The sequence below is a fragment of the Nomia melanderi genome, chromosome 9 (assembly GCF_051020985.1).
Source record: "Nomia melanderi isolate GNS246 chromosome 9, iyNomMela1, whole genome shotgun sequence".
In the NCBI taxonomy this organism is placed as follows: Eukaryota; Metazoa; Arthropoda; class Insecta; order Hymenoptera; family Halictidae; genus Nomia; species Nomia melanderi.
In genome coordinates, this window is record NC_135007.1 from 6,300,250 (window position 1) to 6,320,464 (window position 20,215).

General features: G+C 37.1%; 1 protein-coding gene across 6 annotated transcripts in view; it reads right to left on the bottom strand.

The window, feature by feature from the left end:
* Positions 1–1,592: 1,592 nt before the first annotated feature.
* Positions 1,593–20,215, bottom strand: part of LOC116427857 (uncharacterized) — a 165,027-nt gene continuing 146,404 nt past the window's right edge. For all 6 annotated transcript variants that reach the window (XM_076370786.1, XM_076370789.1, XM_076370790.1 and 3 more), the window contains 8 exons: positions 8,141–8,334; positions 6,909–7,088; positions 5,611–5,936; positions 5,025–5,182; positions 4,262–4,813; positions 2,743–2,915; positions 2,295–2,444; positions 1,593–1,787 (listed from right to left, as the gene is read on the bottom strand). In XM_076370786.1, coding sequence (XP_076226901.1) covers positions 1,668–1,787; positions 2,295–2,444; positions 2,743–2,915; positions 4,262–4,813; positions 5,025–5,182; positions 5,611–5,936; positions 6,909–7,088; positions 8,141–8,334 — 1,853 coding nt within the window. In that variant the 3' untranslated portion in view covers positions 1,593–1,667. The remainder of the gene's footprint in view (positions 1,788–2,294; positions 2,445–2,742; positions 2,916–4,261; positions 4,814–5,024; positions 5,183–5,610; positions 5,937–6,908; positions 7,089–8,140; positions 8,335–20,215) is intronic.

A 20,215-nucleotide genomic window follows, 5' to 3' on the forward strand; every position in this document is an offset into this window, starting at 1 on the left:
CATGTAACACGAATATTCGTTATCATTGAATGGGAGTAACATCGTGAATTAGATAATTAATTTCCTATTATCTCTATTACATTTAGAATGAGTTTTCGTCGACCCACATCGTTGTTTCCTTCGAAAGATTATCACATTGCAACACTTTCTTCGGATTCAACAAAATTTTTAGTTAGCACAATGTTCTAATAACAATTTCCGTTCGATCGGGAAGAATATAATCGTAGGATTCAAAACTTCATATGTATTTCAATTGTACAATTGAAATGTTCACTAACAAGATAAATCGTAATTCGAATAACAAGATTTTTATATTTTACTTCGTAACTCCTAACGAATCCGTGGGAACTTCACGCGTTTACGTATATGTATTTCTTCTCGTTAAATTGGTACGCAACGATATCAATACGTTTCTAATACCTAAAACCATAGGTGAATTTTCCTAAATTCGATAATTGAATTTTGAACTAAAGAAAATGTTTTTGGTACGTTTAGAGTATTTTCTCGCCGCGGATTGGCGTTCGGATCGTTTTAAATAGTCTTCATTCTTCGCGCTCGCATGACAGAGAATATATAAAGTCTTTGCAATAGTTATATATAGAATTCTATCTTCTTCTTTTTTTTATTGGTTTTAAGTCCCGTTGAACGAGAAATTTTTCGGTGCGTAGGTTTATAAAAATATCCTACCTTACGATTGCCGAGCGTTCTTTGATGTTTAGACACCGAGCGTTTACACTTCTCAACAAGAATCACGTAAAAATAAAGACTTGCATTATGTGCATTTTACATTCATCCAATAAATATCTACATGGCAACCATGCATTTGTCTTTCGCTTTCGCACTTTTTCGTTTACTTCTTAAAGCAGTCTTTTTACCTTAAACGAACTGCGAACGCGGTTCGTCTCGAAGGATGTCCATTAAACCATGCTGAACATTAATTCGGCTATATTAACAATACATTTTACAACGTACTAGTAATTCAATTTCGTACACGTTGGAGTGTCAAGACGAATGCAGCTTCGGGAATGCGCTCGATTATGCGCCAATTGGAGAAGTTGCACTTCATTTTGCATTTATTAGATTGTTCAATGAGTTCGTGGATATTTCATATATATTAATTGATACTTTCTATTTCCCTATGTTGAAATTATATTAAAACTTTTTGCTTAATGTCAGTAGTAATTTCTCGATTTAAGTTGATTAAATTGATTACAAAATATCTATGGTATTGAAAAATGATAGTGATCGATAGCGAAGAATACCCAATGGATTGAATATCATTGAAAATTTCGGAAAAAAAAATTCTTGACACGAAATTTCTCGAACTTATTGAACAATTAAATGTTAGTTATTTGCACGAATGATGATCATAAGGTGATGCTCGTTACAACTGATTAAATCACCACAGTGCGTCTAAGGCTTCGTTTCTCATAGACTCTACGTACAGATCTAGTCACATGAAACTTTATATTGCACACCGTTAACACGTCGACTGTATAATTACGAAACAAGTTATCTTTGTTCTCGCATCGTTCTTCCATTGAACGAAACGAGGATCAACGGGGTTTTTACCTTAGAGCGATATTCGTGGATCGATGTCACGTTTTTCAAAGAAAAAACGCACTTTCTTTTATTAGCTGGTTCTTCTATTATACACCTGACTAGCGTCACGTTACATTTTCCTTTTTACTTTGTCTCATAACCGTGATGCCTATGGATCCCCGGATTTTGCGTAGCAGATCTATTATATCCGCGGTCGGCATGTTTCTCACCCCTTCCTCGTTTACCTGTAGCGGAAAAGACATAAATAAATACATCGACCGATCGAAAGAAAAAGTGTCTTGCAGAGTCTTTTTCTAAAGTGAACGACAATATCTTAAATTTAACCCTCCATAGGCCCAAGTGACTTTGAAGTCACGTACCAATATATTGGTATTTTGTTAATTTATTTCATTTTGCATAGCAAAGTGGTAAATAAAATTAAGTAATTAATTAATATAAACTTTTATACACTCAGAAGCGAAAGTTTAACGTTATTGTAATTTTAAAATTACGAGGTATATTCGTTTTAATACAGTTATTAAAACTACTGAATATATTGTTAATTTGCATTTACAGATTAATATTTATTAATTTTATACATACATTTTTTGATCATGAAAAAAATTCAGCCCATAGAAGGTTAATCATAATTTGTGTTTTTTAATTTAATAATATGTTTTCTTTTACTAATCATAATTCGATCAATTTATGTCTTATGAATCATTGATTATAGTAGCAAGAATGGAACATACCATTAGAAGCATATCACCCTGTTTCAATCTCCCATCTTTAGCAGCGACGCTGTTAGGATGCACGACCGATATAACTGTATGATTTCCTTCCGACTGCAAACTGAAACCTAGTCGGCTATTCCATCCACGTGTCAGCTCTACCATGATCACCTTTAGCAAGAATAATAATTACAATTGATATAAAGCAGATACAAAGAATGATATTTATAATATTTTTTGTTGCTTCTTCTAAGACAGTCTAAAAACTACTCACAGGTAAAACATTCTAAAATTCATTTCTGAGTATGAAAAAGTAAGTATAACAGTTTTCATCAATTTTAATATTCGACAGAAAGAACGAATTGACAAATCATGATTTGTGATTAAAGTGATGACAAAGCGAGTAAATCATGATCTACAAATGACGAATGCATTTATTAACGATTCATCGCAGAAACGAAAATTCTACCTCGATTTCTGGTTCAAGTTCTTCGTCGGGGATAGCTGAATCCGTGGTGTCTTTCGCGACTTTTTCCTCTTCATTCTCAGCTTTATCTATTCCATCATCCGGAGCGAACATCACGCCTTTCCACTTCAATAAACCCTTGCTACCGCCGGGATCCTCTGCTCCCAAGATTTTCCCTGTGTCACATATAAATCTTAAGTTACAACGTGCGAAATCGCTTAAACATTAGGCTGCAATTAAATTCGAATCAGTATAGAATAGTTTCTCTGCCGTTGAAAAAGGAGATTTGCCCGGATTGGCTTCCATTTTACATTTCAAAGCGCTCTGATTTATACACTGGAACTAATTCCCGGGAATTTCGTTCGAGTTCATTGTATTCTGAATGTATTCGAATTTACTTTATTCCATTTAATGGAAATTGCACTGTAGAAGCGTGATACCAAACGCAAGATTTTAGTACGTTCATCGGACACTTATTTACAGGAACAATTTTCACTCGTGAGTGAATAAACAAACTTAACTTTCTCGGGAAAGCTGTACCAGTTTTCACTTTTCACTTCCACGCTTGTTGTTTTAATTACAATGGAAGAAGACGTTAGTCACTTCTGTAGCGTATGGTAGCCTGGATAATAGGACGCGTGGCGAGGTACAAAAATGTTTAATAATCGTCTGGCGAGCTGCTTGTTGGCAACTGTTTAGTTGTGCGCAAAATCAAGGTAACTTGGCGTAGCAGTAACAAGATATTGCACGCTTCTACATTACTAGAAGATAAGATAGTGAAACGTGTACGAGTATACTTTAAACACTCCAGGAATAATAGTTATAAAAATCCTATTTTTTTCTAACAAGAGCTATGTAATCGATTATTCATCAGATAATCTAACCACTTAAATTACAAATCAAAGACCACCGCGATTAATAGTTAAAAAATTACATTTCTCTCCTTTCCTGGATTAAGTATTACGTTCAACTGTTTATTCTACACTCGATTATTTGCTTATCTAACGATTCAATGTCAAGCGGTCGATAAAAAAAATACTATAATCAATTCAATGTTCAGCAAACCAATGTCCACGATTCTCAAATAAACACAAAAATCCTCCAGAATCGATACATCCTCGCCACATATCCATTCATCACTTAGTTCCCATCATAATCACAAAATTAACGCAATAGTCCAGCATCGACGCGGCATCATTCAATCAAACCCAAATTACTGGTTCATCTCCATCATCGAGGACAGAAAATCCCATTCAGAAAGCCGCGGAACACATCTAGGACGATGCGTAGAAAGTGCAGAGATCATTGACCATGAAAGTCCAGTAGATAAATGGAAACCAATCTAGAGTCCTCGAAACTCTGGATTTTGTTGCAGAAAACTCGTCCGTTGTCTGATAATCCACGGCCTGTCGACCCGAATATCGTGGGCGGGCACGATCGGAAATTGGATTACCGGGAGGGGGGGGGGGGGGAGTTTAACAATCGTAGGACGCATCGTTACGGAACGAAAATATTGAATAACCTGGTATGTCCTGGTCGCTGGAGTGGGTAGCCTTATTTTTCGCGGCGGCGTCGATACCGGCGCCGCAGGCCGGATTGGCGCTCTGGTAAGCTGGGTTCTTGTAGCTGAATGCGGCCGAGCTCGAGGTGCTGGCCGATAGCACCGGCGGCATTGAGGCCGGCTCCGAAGGCAGATCGTTGTCGTGATCATCGCTGGACAACACGGTGACTTCTCTTCTGTCGTAGTCGGCCGCCGCCGAAGACGCCTGTTCATCCGCGGCTGGGACCGCGTCATCTCCGGAATACTCCAGATCCGAGTTCAGACTGCAGAACTGGAAATGAGGCTTCCCCTGGGGCGCCGACAAGTCAAGGAAACTCGGCCGCGCCGGTGTCTTCGAGGAATCGCTCGAGTCGCAGACGTCGTAAAGCGGCGGCGGATCGATTATGTCCGTTCCAGGTGTGTTCGGTTGGGAATTCGTTATCTGCGTTCTGATCGAGCACTGGTCGGAGTCGGATGTCTCCGCCTGGCTGGCCGTCGACGCGGTGTTCACGCTCAGCTGCTTCTCCGAGGCTTCTGCAACGATTGATATCGACCTCTACATCTGGCCTATCGTCTGGTCTTGTCTAATAAGGGGAACATCGGACCGATGTTCTAGGATTTCGATGGGATATTTTGGTGGGTAGCTATTTGCAGGAATGTTACGCCTGGTTGAACGTCTCCAAAAATACCGGAGAAATTTGAAATTGGGAAATTGCGTATCTTTCGAATCGTTTATAAGGAATACCTTGATCGTTTTCGGTAGGCGTGCGGGTGGCAAGACGCCGGAGTCTTCTCGGGGAATTGCACGACGCTCCGGGGGATTGCTTGCAACTTGAACCGCTTGAGGTTCCTGGAGATAGTTTTCGAACCGCTAAATCGCAGAGCATGTCTACCGCCTCTTGTCTGAAACAATATTTCTGCATTTCATATTTCGAATTCAAATGTATCGTCTGTCAACGTGGTAGCTTAAAACAAGTTATTTAATCGTCGCTTGGAGCAATTACATGCATTTTTAATATTAAAGACACCGGATTCTAAAAGTCTTTGAAATGTTTTGGTGAAAATTACAAGAATACTCTCTATAATTTAACAGTAATTCGTAGATTAGTTAGGAGACGATGTATTCATTTCAGAAACTTGTATTCACTGTCGATTTCTATCTGACAAAGATAAGAGTAAGCTAGTCGGTAGTTCGATGGATCAATTGTAAGCCAAGTGAGAGCTCTCGCAATTTGATGGTATCAATAGTGAGGTTGAGATGAATAATGCATTGGGAAGCGATTTTTCCAGTGGAATCTTGGAAGTGGCTTAATCAGAAGAAAAAAGTGCACCTCAAACTTGTTCGTGGTGGACGGAGAGGGTGATCGGGCTCGGTAGGTGAAAGCGCGGAGACAGGAGTTTGCGCCAGATCCCTGTACAATCGAAGCCTGACAGTCGGGCCACATTGTCGCAGCAATTGGACGGCCTCTTCGTGGCTCATGGGGGACAATGGTGCACCGTCAACAGCGACTATTTTGTCCCCTGGTCGAATACGACCGTCGCTTAATGCCGGCTCTCGCACTAATGCCCTCACGTAATGACCCAGCGCGCTGCTATCCGCTTTTCTCAAAGTGAAACCCAGGCTGCCGCCGACCTTCGTCATTTCTATGTCGAATTCCTGTCACAGACCGCGAAAGATTCTTGTTTAATCGATAATATATTCCTCAATGCTCTCCTTGACTCCTTAATAGAGTTATAGTTTTGTTTAAAGTTTTACCTGGTTGCGCAACTGTTCAAAACGTGTGTTTTAATTACAATTAAATCGTTAACAAGGTTTTAAATCAAAGGAAAAGGATTATTACTGGATAGATAAGGGTATGAAATTATTTGATATCAGAATTACTCATTTTGATAAAAATGTCAGTAATTTAACAACAGCGTTTTAAATTAAAGTATCAAGCTCTCTGAACAGAAATCTTATAATTAAATTTTGTGTCTGTAAATTGAACAGACGGTAGAATAATAATATTTCCGTAATAGAACGTTGGATTACATTGACGTTACACACGTCAAGACTAATTCCAGCAGACACGATGCATATAAACGCAAGGGATTTTGTTACAAATGCGTCAGAAGCTACATGTCAGTTAGGAGATACTGAAATCTAAATTGTAAACGAACTTCGATTGGATTCTGTATCTTTCCTGGGGGCATCTAGATGTAACAGATAGTATATTCATTAATCATTGCTTTATGTATACCATATACACATAGTCACTTGAGTTAGCTGGCCAAGAACTGCGAGATAATTGGAAACGAATTCTCCTCAAACTCATCCACTCAATCATAGTGACTAGTAAGCATATAAAACTACCCTTTTCCATTAAAAAAATAATAAATTTATATTATGATGAACGAAACTTGATCAACTGTTCATTGTACGAGTACAGGAATAATATATTTTGCTTATCCGTGCACACATAATGGTAGTACGTAGTTGGTAACGCTGACAGCCTATCTCAATTTCAATCTATGGATTAGTTGGCAAGGGGGTGGAAAATCGAGGAATTCAGTGGATCAATGATCCAGGAAATTCGAGTGCCCTACTCGGGCTTGCAACAACCAGGGATTCTTGATATGGGTTACTTACGCCACAGGGTTCGATTTGAAGCGGCGGTAAGGGGTTGAGTATTCGTAAAGGCGGTGGCGGCTCGCGTCTCGCCGGGGGTGGCGGCGGTGCACCGGGTGGAGTGACATTCGTATCACCCGGAAGACGACACACCACCAACTCAACGGTGCTGGGTGTCGTTCGTAGAACTTCGAGGGCCTCCTGCAACAAGTTGTATCCAAGTGAAATTAAAAATTCTGTCTTCTCATCCCTAAGCAACGGTTTTGAACATTTTATTTTCTCATTCAATGTTTTATCAATTCTAGACATGTAATTTTACGGTTCCATTTAAAGTTTATGTCTGTTAGATTCATTTAATTGGTTGGTAAGCATAGATGTTAAATTGGAGAAATTTTTAAACGATCTTATACGATTTTCTTAATGTTTATAGAACTTCCATTTTGTAAATTTTTGTGGTAAATTCACGGGGAATGTTACATTCTACTTTTTGACGGTTATGGTTGAAATACATTTATTAAAAGAAATTTTCATATCCGTACGTTTGAAGCAGCATCGTGGCCCAATAGTAAATGTTAAGTTAATATCGCGCGCGTCCGAAATTATTTACATAATTCAGACCGTAATAGAGTTAGCAAAGTTTCGCATCAAGTTTCGAGATTTACCATCGATGTGTTATCCTACAGGAAAGTACGACCGGGAGTGTACTACATAAACTGATATTACACTTTGGTTCTCGGGGGACAAACGAGCAACTATACGCAAGAGAGCGTCTATCTTAGCTACGAGTTCCGGATGTAGCTGCATTATGCTAATGAAATGCAAATCTGGAAGAGCCACGAGAGAAGACAAGCCTGTAGAAACCGTTTGAAGCTACAGTAATCGGCATTTCGTCGCGGCCAGTTCATCGCGTTAAGTTGGCCAGGCAGGGATGAGGGAAAACGGCACGAGGCACAACGTAGAAAGTCACCACTTTGTCTAAATGCGAGTTAATTCATCGGTAATATTTTCAAGCATAGAATTTTAGTTTGAAAAATTGAATAGTGAAAAGTGATTACTTATTGGAAGAAAATGTGATTCTAAATATTAACATTAATAAACTTATGAATAAACTTATTAACATTAATATTAATATTTTTATTAATATTTTATATTTTAATATTAATAAATTTACATTAATATGACAATAACCAATGCGACCAGGAATTCTTAAATGCTCTTTTCCACCATAAAAGAAATTTTAAGTTCAAACTTACGTAATTGGTAAGGCCTGTTAAAGGAATACCATTAGCAGCAAGAAGAATATCACCAGGTTGAAGTTTATTAGACAAGGCCGCAGGTTGTTGAGGGAACAGTCTTTTTACTCTAACTGGTCCGGCGGTTCCTCCGCCGGAAACGCTTAATCCGAGTCCACGACTACTTTTCTGCAGCGTTACTCGAAACGTGCTCTCTGAAAATCATACAAAATGTAAATTAGTCACAATAGCATGTTTAGAAAAATAATTTTTAATATAAACATTATATATAATATAATATAATATAGACATCAATTATTATTACTTTCCAAAAATTACAATTTCCTTAGGAAACTTTCCACATAACGTTGCTTCTTGCTCCGTATATAAATCATTCATTTTTATCCAGAATTTTATTATTTTTAAAGTTACATGCATAAATACAAATTATGGACTCGCTTTATTTACACGCAATCAATCAACAGTTACAAAAACCATTGCATTTCTAAAGTTTCAGGTTCAATCGACAGAAAATGTAGCGTACGACATTTACGATAAAGCGTGCGCGATTTAAAAGCCATTTCCAAACCAAACGATGCGACCGAGGGTTTGTTTTTTTTATTCAACTTCGATCGTTTATTTGGGCGGAGCAGATTCGAGGTGAAACAGAAAAAAAACTCGAGTGAATCAGTTGTTTACGCTGAGGAAAAAATAGAATGGTGTTGTATAAATGTTTAGAATGTGGGAAAAAGAGGCAGCGAGCTGTTTTTTTCTTTCTTTCTTTTTTTTCTTTTTGGAGGCCGTTCGCGTTTGGATTTTCCAAAACTGTAGCCAGTTCGTAATTTACGACGCTTGTTGGTGTGACGGATGACCTAATACAGCGAATTGGGCTAGGGACGCGAACAATTACTTTCTACCCGTTATTCTATGCAGTGTCACTGTACCAGCTGCATATTTCAGGCGTTACGGTAACTTTCACGACGCGGCTGGTGTCACCTTGTTGGTCGTAATTCTATGGGGTGGCGCGACGAAAATATATCTTCGAACGCGTATAAATAAAATGTGAATTGCGTCTTCATTACATCACCCTGAATTCTTTACTACTAAGGAAACTCACCACCTGTTCCCCTTATTCTTATACACAATTGGAAAGTCAGCGTAATACGTAAACCTAAATATTAACAAGTTGAATACTGCACGGTTTCATAGAGAAAAATATACAACATGGAAAAAATATAACACTAAATCACTTGATTGAACTGCATTATTATTCTTATAAATATTACTGCATTGGATAGCATTATTTACAATATAGAAACGTTTTCAAATAATCATCGTTTAATTGAGTGAACAATAATAATTCGATTTGGTTGGGGGTCACCGATGACCCCTCATGGCATTCAACGTTTTCCTCGATAAATTATGTCCCGAATATTTGGACTACAGATTTTATGAGTTTATCGTAAACTCGAGAATTCAGACACTGAAACAATTCAGCAAAGTTTTGAGAAGACTTTGTTTGAAATCTAATAATTTTCTTGAAACACGTTTGTCTTTGATCTTACTATATACTTCTTGAAGAGATTTTGAAAATAAGGATTTGTGGTTTACTAATGGAGAAATTTGTTAAATTGACAAGACTGGAATCTGCAAATAATAATTTTACGAATGTGCTATTATAAATATTAGTTTTTATTTTCAGGAGTGAGAGAATCATGATTTCAATGTCATCCTATATTTTTGTCGGAATTAACGATTGCAAAAATTCGATCAATTTGTGGACGTGAAAATTGACTATCGACACTGCAATGGCTGCCGTTCGAGAGTTTTTTTTTCGCGTGATCGTGGACTTAACGCGGGACGAGCACCGGTTTGAAATAACTCGCCTTTTACCGGATATTGATCCGATCGAGACGACATATTGTGCGTATTGTTCACTTCGTTCACCATTCAAATCTGTCCCTTTCCTTGTCAAGTTATTGTTCGGGATCGCGCAATGTCAATCTTTCTGGAAGAGCCGGCCATTGTTGGGATTATTTCGAAATCGTGGATTCTCCGAACGTTTCTGGTTTTATCGTGCTCGAGAACGTTAGCTAAACTTTAAGTGCTAAGATTCACCGTGATCGTTAAATCAAGTGCAACCGATTGACATTCACATTGTTCATGTAATATTCATTTATTCTGTAAAGAAACTGATAATTTGGTGCAAAAAGATCAATGACAACAATGAACGAAAACGGATATTATAGTAAAAAGGTGTTAATAAGTCGTGTAATATGAAATGTCGAATTTTATGGACATACTTTTGCCAACGTGTTTCTAATAAATATATTCCTTTTCTGAAAAATTCGGAATGTTTAAAATTAATAAATTTTAACGACATCACTATAAACTACTGTTTCCGGTTTACCACGCGGTTCATTTCGCAAAGAAATATTACCGGAACGAAATTTTGCAAATCAACACTGCACTGTTCTTTCATTTATAGTATTGTCCCCAAATGCTTTGTTTGTATTTTCAACAGTTTTCGCATCATTGTTTCCAAGTTTAAATTCATAAAAGAAAATTACACAAATGTTGATCGTGTGCATGTTTTCAAAAAAAGGATGCAAAATATAGTTATTACACACAATTCGAAAAAACGTGTTTGCAAGAAGTTACTCTGATAATCGACAATGAAATTGTTTAACGCTAAAATGACCGAACAATTAGAGTGACTAATTTCCAATTTTATATCAAAATTAGAACAATACGTTCCTTGAGATTTGAAGAGTGCCCTAGTCTTGTATCTGTGCAAATACACAAAACTAATTAAAAATTTTTCGCAAACGTGCCTCCCGAATTTGTATGTTCGCAAAATAATATGTTCCCAATTTGACTTAGTAGTTTCAGTGTTAAAAGGTAATATGAAAAACAAAAGAATAACAACAGGAGTACTAACATTTTAGAGTAAGAAAAATCCGATATTTCATATTACAGGACCTAATAGTAATTATACTATGAATTTTTACACATTTATAGTGTATAAAAATGTTTGAAAACTAGTAAAACGCGAAAGTTCATTAAAAGTTCACACAATTCCATTTTATTTTACTGAAACCAGTAATGTAGAAAATAAAATTTTATTCGATTTCTGGTCTATCAAAGTTTTTTATAGTCATCTAGAATTGCACCGATTTCTTTAATCTAGTCATCGAATACCTTCGAGCGATAACGCGCATAAAATGGTAAGAGTACTGTTGAATGAGACAGAAGAATTTGAACGATATTTCAGATTGCGTTAATTCTCTGGTCATTTTGATATGTTAAATTTTCATGAATTCAGAATGTTAACCAGAATGTCCACTTTATCGCCGGTTAGATTGCTCGGAAGTAATGGCGTAGATGGTTTTGTCGGCGTTTGATAAACGCCCCGTGCAATTTAAGTGTGGAATTCCGCGGGGTACAGTGTTAATGCCGGTGATATTGCCACTAATGTATTTACATGTTTAAATATGAACTAACTTGAGCAATGAAATACCGCGAGCCGCATAATCGCGTAAATTTATTAGGGACTGTACCACGGTGAATTTGTCATTACCGCGAACATCGCTGAATGCACTAATTTTATTTACAAGCAAACATGTACCAGTTACACAATTTATAATCTTACCGTATGTAACATTGGGTTTATGCAAAAATTTTAACGTCTTTTTTATGTGGTAACACGTTGACTGTTATGGTGGTCACTGATGGCTAGATCTTCGACATTCTTTGAAAACAATTATAGTAAATAACTTGATATCGGATAAAAATATTTAGTAACCTAAGAAATTAGATGATAGTGTAACTTAAGAACTATAATACCAAATTATTAATAATTAATTCTAATGTCATTTGTCTTTGTTATGAAAGGATAAGTAATATACAAAACACTCGAAATTATCGTGGCAGTAAACGTTTCAATAAAACAATTGTTTTCTTCGAAACAAATAACGTCTCTTTTCAAACTATTATAACGTGTATAAAAGGCACTGCTTTCTTTGTTTTTACTTAGTTTTCGTTTAACTAGTGAACAGTTGAGCTACTAAACTGAGAAGAAGAGTGCAAGGCCTTCGGGTCACCGATTTCGTTGAAACTTTGCATATTGGTAGATTTGCTTCTCCTGTTTATGAATATATATCATTATAAGGGCAGATACTCAATAGTTTTTTAGATATTCGTTATTAAAAATTTATCACACTAATAAGTACAGTATTAACTAGAATAATTATCAAATTGAATAATGGCGTGAGGGTAACGTTCTGGAATTGTACTCCATAGACCAAGGTTCGGTTCCCCGTAGGAAAGGAAATATTTTTCGATTTTTTTTTTATTTAAATTAATTCTATTTTGTGCACGTTAAATGTTAATAAAAAATTACTTTATTTCCTAGAAGACTTAACTATATAAAAAAATATATAATGGTATATATTCATAAACAGGAGAACCAAATCTACCAATATGAAAAGTTTCAACGAAATCGGTGACCCGAAGGCCTTGCACTCTCCATGTGAATCTAAAAGGCAAAAACGTCAAAACTTTTGAATTAACCTAATATTTGAAAGTTTGTAAAAGAATTGTTCAAGATTTTATTATATTGTAGCGTGTTTTACTGTTCGCATTTGGCGAATAACCTATATTCGTCGCTCGTCAACACGCTGCATTCGTTGGTAGCGCGTAATAATGTCCATATAGCGCGCAGGATGATTTGTCACAGAATGAAAAACCTCGAATGTCCGTTCACGCTTAAGAGAACACTGTGTAAAATTAATGGTATGGAAACGAATGAAGAAAGAACGAACGAATCGAGGCCGGGAAGATCGATGTTCTTTTCTTCCACGCTTTTGAATTTATTATTCCTTATAACTTCGCTTCATTATCTTCGGAGCACCCTCGGCCGGTAATATTTCAATATTAGTCACTTCATAAATTACAAGTGAATACATTTATCTCGAAACTATAAAATTTTTCCATTGTCAACATATTCTTAACAGCACAAATGCAATCCCTGACAAAAAATCGAATTCTATCGAATGAACTAAATAACTATCACAATAACTATTCATTCACTGCGCACAGTAAATATAAAAATAACAATTAACATTATGCAGTCGAGAGGTAACTCTCACCTACCACTTGATTCCATACAGGAAAAGATTGAAATAAAATAGTTTTGTTTCTAGATGTATGTCTAATTTCTCTTCGAGTTAGTTTCAAAAGATATCGTATTTATGTCATCAGAAAATCTTAAAATATTTCCAGTGAAAAACTTCCGGTTGCGAAAGGTTAAAATAATTTAATCATTTCTTTACTAAATATATGACAAGAAAATTGAGTGTCAATGTTCATCGCAAGTGGATCCCTTTACTATACTTACCCCTCCAGAACGTAGAACATATGAAGAAATATCCTCTGTATAGTACTATATAAACGGGAGCGAGAATACTTTCGGATTCGTTTAACCCCTTGACCTACAATATCGTGTCAAACACGCGACGAAGATTTTCAACTGAATCTGAGAAATGTAAGTGTTATATATTTTTCTTAAATATACATGAAATGTTACTTTTTTATTATCAATGGTTAACACGTTGACTGTCACGAAAAACATCAGCGTTTTACGTATCACTTATTCCTTTGTAGCAAAAATAAAAAAGAACAATTATTAATTATTTGCTACCACAATTCTTACGTTATACTATTATCTAGTTATTTACGCTACTGAACATTTTCATTCGACATCAGTTGTCTTATGAATTATAATTGTTTTCAAGTCATTTTGAAGCTCCGGTCCCTGTGTCAGCGAAAGTATTAAGATTAACGTAGACACAGAGTAAGCATTAAAATTTTGTCTACTTTTAAGAAATTATTAATGATAAAGTAGTTGTATCGAGCATTGCTGAGACATAAGTCATAGGGGATGGAGTTAATATCTGCCAAACGGCCGTTCAATTATTTGAAGAGGCTCATCCGCGCGTTCGCGTCGCGAGAAACGATCGCGGCTCGAATCTCGGAGTTTCAAGTGTTCGTAATATCCGCGGAACCGTCGTCAACGCCGGCGACCCGGCAAAGCAGCCGCGATTGCCAGAAGCTATAGGTAGCTCGTTCCCTTTGACGGGGACGTCAGAACCCGACTTACACTCGGCAGGTGCTTCGATTTAGCCGAGATTAGATCCCTGGATCCCCCACCGTTGCCGTGTTTAGCGGCCGTATAAACGTTCACCGATCACGCGGAGATTAGATCGGACCCACGTAACCTACGCGTCCCAGCCGATAAGCGCTGTTAATTAACCGACATTCGGACCCGGAAATTGATTCGCGCTGGTTAGACCTCCTTTGGGCCGGTTTTAGCGCGCCGACCTTTTGTACGATCAAACGGCGAAGACGCTAATTGCGTGTATGCTTTGCCCCCGTGGCCCACGGAAACGAATGTTAACTCGATTTCTGGGGAAATTCAGTTGTCACGAAGTCCTGGCTGTTCAGCGTTCCGTTGGAACTGTCGGTTCTGTATCTGTAAGGTAACTTGAGCGGCGGAAAGATTCGAAAGTAGATATGGAGGAAATGAACGGAATTATGTAACGTGGATTGTTGAATAATGAAGGGATTAGATTTTAGAGGATTTAGCTCGTTTTTCACTCGGAAGTTTTTCGTTGGGAATGTTTGTTGGTTCTTTGAGGAGAGGTAGGTGATGTTCTTTGGAATTAACCTGGAGAGAAATCATACAGATTGAGAAATATAGGCTAATTTAGTATTAACCCGTTGCATTATGAAGTCACCTTTGGTGTGATAGAACTATTTTTCCGTAGAACTCTTAAAAATCGGTTAGATAGTAAATTGTATACAATGACAGCAAATCCTCGAGGCAAACATAATGACTGCTTGTTGTGCTTTAGTCGTAAAACAAAAGGTGCAAAGCGAAACATACTCCCGTGAAACTTGCGATAGGAAGCCATTTTTGCATGTGGGAGAATGTTTTAAAAAGTACTATACTTTATAAAAATATAAAGAATAATACACTAAATATTAGAATTTTAATATTATAAACTCTTTGTGAACAATCCTTTTGTTAATAAAAACCTAAACCTTAAATACTGCAAGAACTTCCTTTATACCTACAATGAGACACAAAAACCAGAGAAATGAAATCAGAACACACGAAATTAGCACAGAACAAATCAAAAAAATAATTATAGTACAAAGATTTAAACATCTAGCTTTGTAACTTTGCTCTATTGCATTAAGTGGCTACTAAAAGTTACCTTTCTAGTGCAAATGGTTAAAATCTATCGACATTAAGTGATTTTCATTGTGGTATCTTAAACTTTCAAATATTTATTTCGAATAAAAAAAATAGAAACTTTAAGGGCAGAACTAGAAGTATGGATAAGATTTAATAATGAAACATATAATAAAGAAATATAAAGGAAAAGTGACAAGGAACTTCGGTTTTTTAATTCGATAGGATACAATGGTCGAACTGGAATCGATTCCGATTCCGTCGTGGTTTGTTTCTCACCGTATCAAAAGTTCGCATCGTGTTGACCAGAATTCATGCGACGGGAACTGCTTTCCGTCTTTCGGAAACGAAAATGCATGCCCCGCATCAGCCTTTCCGTAAGGATTTATCTCAGGGGGGCAGAATTTATTACGTAATCCCTGGGTGCAGTTACTTATCGCGGCGAAACTGGAACGAGACGTTTTTCTATTTATCAACTTGACAAGAGATTCGCCGGACGACGATTGTAAATACCGAACGTGCGCAACAGAGGGAAAGGGAGAAGTAGATACGACGGGGAACCTCGAAAACCACCAAGTTATTTCGAAAGCAATCCCGAACGCAGTGGATCGCCACGAACGACACGTCGACATTAAATAATTTACGATGCGCACGGTGCGATACCGAAAGTATTGCACCTGCCACCAGCTGAGCGATCGAGCCGTGATTTCAATGATGTTATCTCCGCATTGTGGTTGAGTTCCGAGTTGCAGGATTTTAATTAAAAAACGACATTAAGTCTAGTTTTTATCTAATTAACGTTAACATCATAATCCTTGGTAATTATAAACTTTGAAAATTGCAATTTTTCTATTTAGCTTCTTATATTCATGGCATGTCAATGAAACATTTATTTTAATAATTATTTTCTTTCAATTTTGCATGTTTTTAATGAATTCACATTAATATCTGTACTAATATTTATTCTAATGTGTTTCGCGTAGTGAAATTAAAACAAGAAAGTTGGGAAAACTGTTTTCGGAATGATTGCATTTAGATTCGTACGATTCACTTCTTGATGGGATAATTAATAATAGATAATGATCACAGTTTGGAATGGGAACATTTTTTGTGGGATCCTGCTTTAAGGATCATTCTGTGTCCTGACGAAAGACAGGCACTTTGGAATTACTGGTAGAATAACTTACTTACGGGGATGGAATTGAATGAATAGACCTGCGGCGGTAGCTACTGCTACCACCGGATTGATTAATCTAATTGTCAGCGTAGAAATCGTCCGACCTATTTAGACGTGATCATTCCGAACATACGAATGAAAAATTGTACATTTTCCTTCGTTCATCGGACACGAATATTTTCTCTTTCGAGCAATATTTTACTGTCAGCTTTAAATATTGACTACTTTGAATCAATGGCAGTCGGTGGGTACAAATTGATACCATACAGCGTCTTGATAAGTTGAACAGTTCGTTACCGTTTGCCTATTTATGTAAATAATAACGTGGTACAACAGCAAGAGTCATCATTTCATCTTCTAACTACTCCGTTCTCATTAGTTTGTTGGTGAAAGCGTAACAAGATCGTGAAAAAGTAGTACTTTGAAAGTACCAGTTTTGCGCGCGTTTCGTTGTTGAAATCGAGGCGTTCTCTGCTCAAATACGATCATCGTTTATTCTATAACAACTTATCGTTACGCTTTTAGTTATTTATTTAAAACTTCAAAGATACACTACTCAATTTTTAAGATTTTCTTGGAATATTTAATATTAACGAACATTAATTATATTTACAATTCTTCAATATTAAATGTAACTGAAAAAATATTTGTATGTTTTTTATTCAAGCAATGTGCATTTTATTATACATAATATATATGTATATTTTTTCATAATCACACTAAAAATTTGTTGCCGTTCTGTAGCATTGTCTATATTCTGATCAAAATACAATGTTCACATTCCATTCATGTAAGTTTGGATAGAAAAAGAACATATTTCCTTAATACGAGTAAAAAGGTCGTCGACCGACATTTGGTTCACTAAACCATCGATCCGATACCGATAATACATCGCCAACACGTAAGTAGGTATCATGCTCAAGTCTGATTAATGACGTACGATCCTGAAGGGATCATTCGACTCGCGATCTAAGAGAATTTATAGCGTGCGGCGAATAACCTGGAAGCATGCATTTGACCAGCAACGTATAACACGTTTCTTTGGAGCATAGACATAAAATAAATACCTACTTGAACAATTCATTGTTACTTGTAAGATCCTTAATTCCCAGTGTTTAATATCCAATGTACTAAATTACAATATAATCTGGTTTTAGATTGAATATTTCTAGCACAATTTAAATAAGATTCCAATATTTATTACAAATTCTTTCCTAAATTCCTCTTGAAACCCTGAAGTACAACTCTACAAATGTAATTCCACAATGAAATTTTAAAATACAATCTAAGCGACCGCTTTCGCATGATATTTCATTTCCAAAACAATCCCATTTAAAAATTATTGTCAAACACGTTATCGACACATTTGCCAATGTATTAGGTCGTGTAATATGAAATGTCGGTTTTTGCAGGAAACAGGAAACCTTATTTGATGTTCTAAGACGTTTCTTTAATGAAATTATGCTCTATTTGATTCGATACACTTCTGCCGAGATGTTTTTAATAAATATATTTCTTTTCTGAAAAATTCGGAACGTCTAAAACTAATAAATTCTAAAGACATCATTATAAACTACTGCTTCGGGTTTGCAACATGACCCATTTCGCAAAGAAACATCACCGAAACGAAATTTTGCAAATCAACACTGCACTGTATTTTCGTTCGTAATATTTTCCCGAATGCTTTGTTTATATTTTCAACGGTTTCTACATTATTTCGAGGTTTGTACCCATATAAGAAAATTACAAACATTGACAGTGTCCATGTTTTCAAAAAATTATGTTAGAAATAGTTCTTACACACAATTTGGAAAAACATTTTTACAAAGTTTACTCTGATAATTGAAAATGAAACTGTCTAACAAATTACATGAAAAACAAAGGAACATGAACAACAGGAGTACAAACAGTTATGACTAAGAAAAATCCAACATTCTATATTACATGACCTAATATCATCATTCCTTTCTTTAACTAGTTAACTGCATTTGACGAATATACACGTCATCTTAAAGCTTCAAATAATACTAATTTCTTCAACGATTAATTATTTACTGTTTCACATAAACACGTAATTCTTCTTTGTTCTACTTTGGTTTTTCTTTAAAATATACCGTATGTGCATTCGTCCTGCGTTTTACGAGTGCACACTTCATTTTTCCATTTAATTGCGTAAAACGAGAGACTTTTTAAAATAAATTCCACAGTTAACAGGTTAACGCGATCCACTAAACAGCACGTACATTTCACAAGAACTTCCCAATCCTATCACCTCAAAACCAATCTCTGCCAACAAAAAATCTCCCACATATCCCATTAACTCTTCCCACTTCCCATTTCAGAATCCCACATTCAAAAGAAAAAAAGAATCTCAAATAAAGAGCACATAAAACGGTCGATTTGCTTTATCAACCATTTGGAACGGTTCAAAGCGTAAAACACCCATTGCACGGAGGCACATCGCATCTCGTGCACCTGTTTTTGTGACGAAAACCCACGAAATTCGTATTTCCGCACGACCGGCACGGTGAATCTCATTATAAACGCCTGCCGATTTCAATTCCCCTGGTGTTCGTTAGCCACCCACTCCCCGGCTGCGTCCCTCCGTGTTCCCGTCGTATAACTAATCCCCGAATACTTTTCAACTACGCCCTAACAATCTTCCCGGAAAAGTGGATCGGTGTGACTGGAATTTCCGCTGGGAGGTGAAGCTTTCGGAATGGATTCGGGGGTCGGGGCGTTAAACCGTGATAACGCGATCGCCGCGAAGCCCGGCTATGAATTACCTACGCCAGGCGCAGGGGTTGGAACGTTCCTCTGTACCTGGAAACCCCCGTCGCGGTCGGCCGGACGTCCGTTTGGCTATTCCGTCGACGTAGGATCCCGATAACAACCTGCTCGGAATTACCGGCGGGATTCCGTGGTGCACGCCACCGGACTCGAACGCCCGAAATTCCTTCGTGCAACCGGGGGTAGAACGGTCGTTCGTTCGGTGAATTAGCTGATGGTAAAATTTGTAAAATTATTTATGCCGCCGGCACGGAGCCATGGGCTTGTTTAATGATACCCAGGGTTCAACGGGGGTCGTTGATCGACAGACGAAGACGTTTCGTGCCGCGGACAGCCTCGTTTCTTCCCTCGAATCGCCCGTGCTTTGCGCGGAAACGGCTTTGGTTGTTTTTTTTTCGTTGCGGAATGCAGTCCAATGATTGGGCTGCGGATTTTTATGCAAATTATGGGCTTTGTACTTGGGTCTAGGTGTTTTTTTCTTGCGAGGGTAATTGGGGGTTTGAAGATTGGCGATTTGACGTTAGTTGACGGTTTAGGTTTATTTGGGCGGCTAATTCTTGGGTTTTCTGGAGCAGTTTGTAATACACCTGACTCTATTTATGCAAAATCCGTGGATTCGTTTCAGGTGAATGAAGATTGTGTAAATAGTATCCGTCGGTGCAAGAGAGAATAAAATATTGGGAAGAGCTGGTATAAGTTTTAGGAATACATATTTTTCATATAGCCAAACAGAAGAAATAATAGTCTTATATTAGGTGTTACTGTATTCAGGTTGCGTGAATTAAGATCGCTCGTAAAAACTACCGCGTGAATAGTGTTCTACTTTATTGTGTGAAAAAGAGACTCGCGTACATCGAGGGTCAGCTGTAGT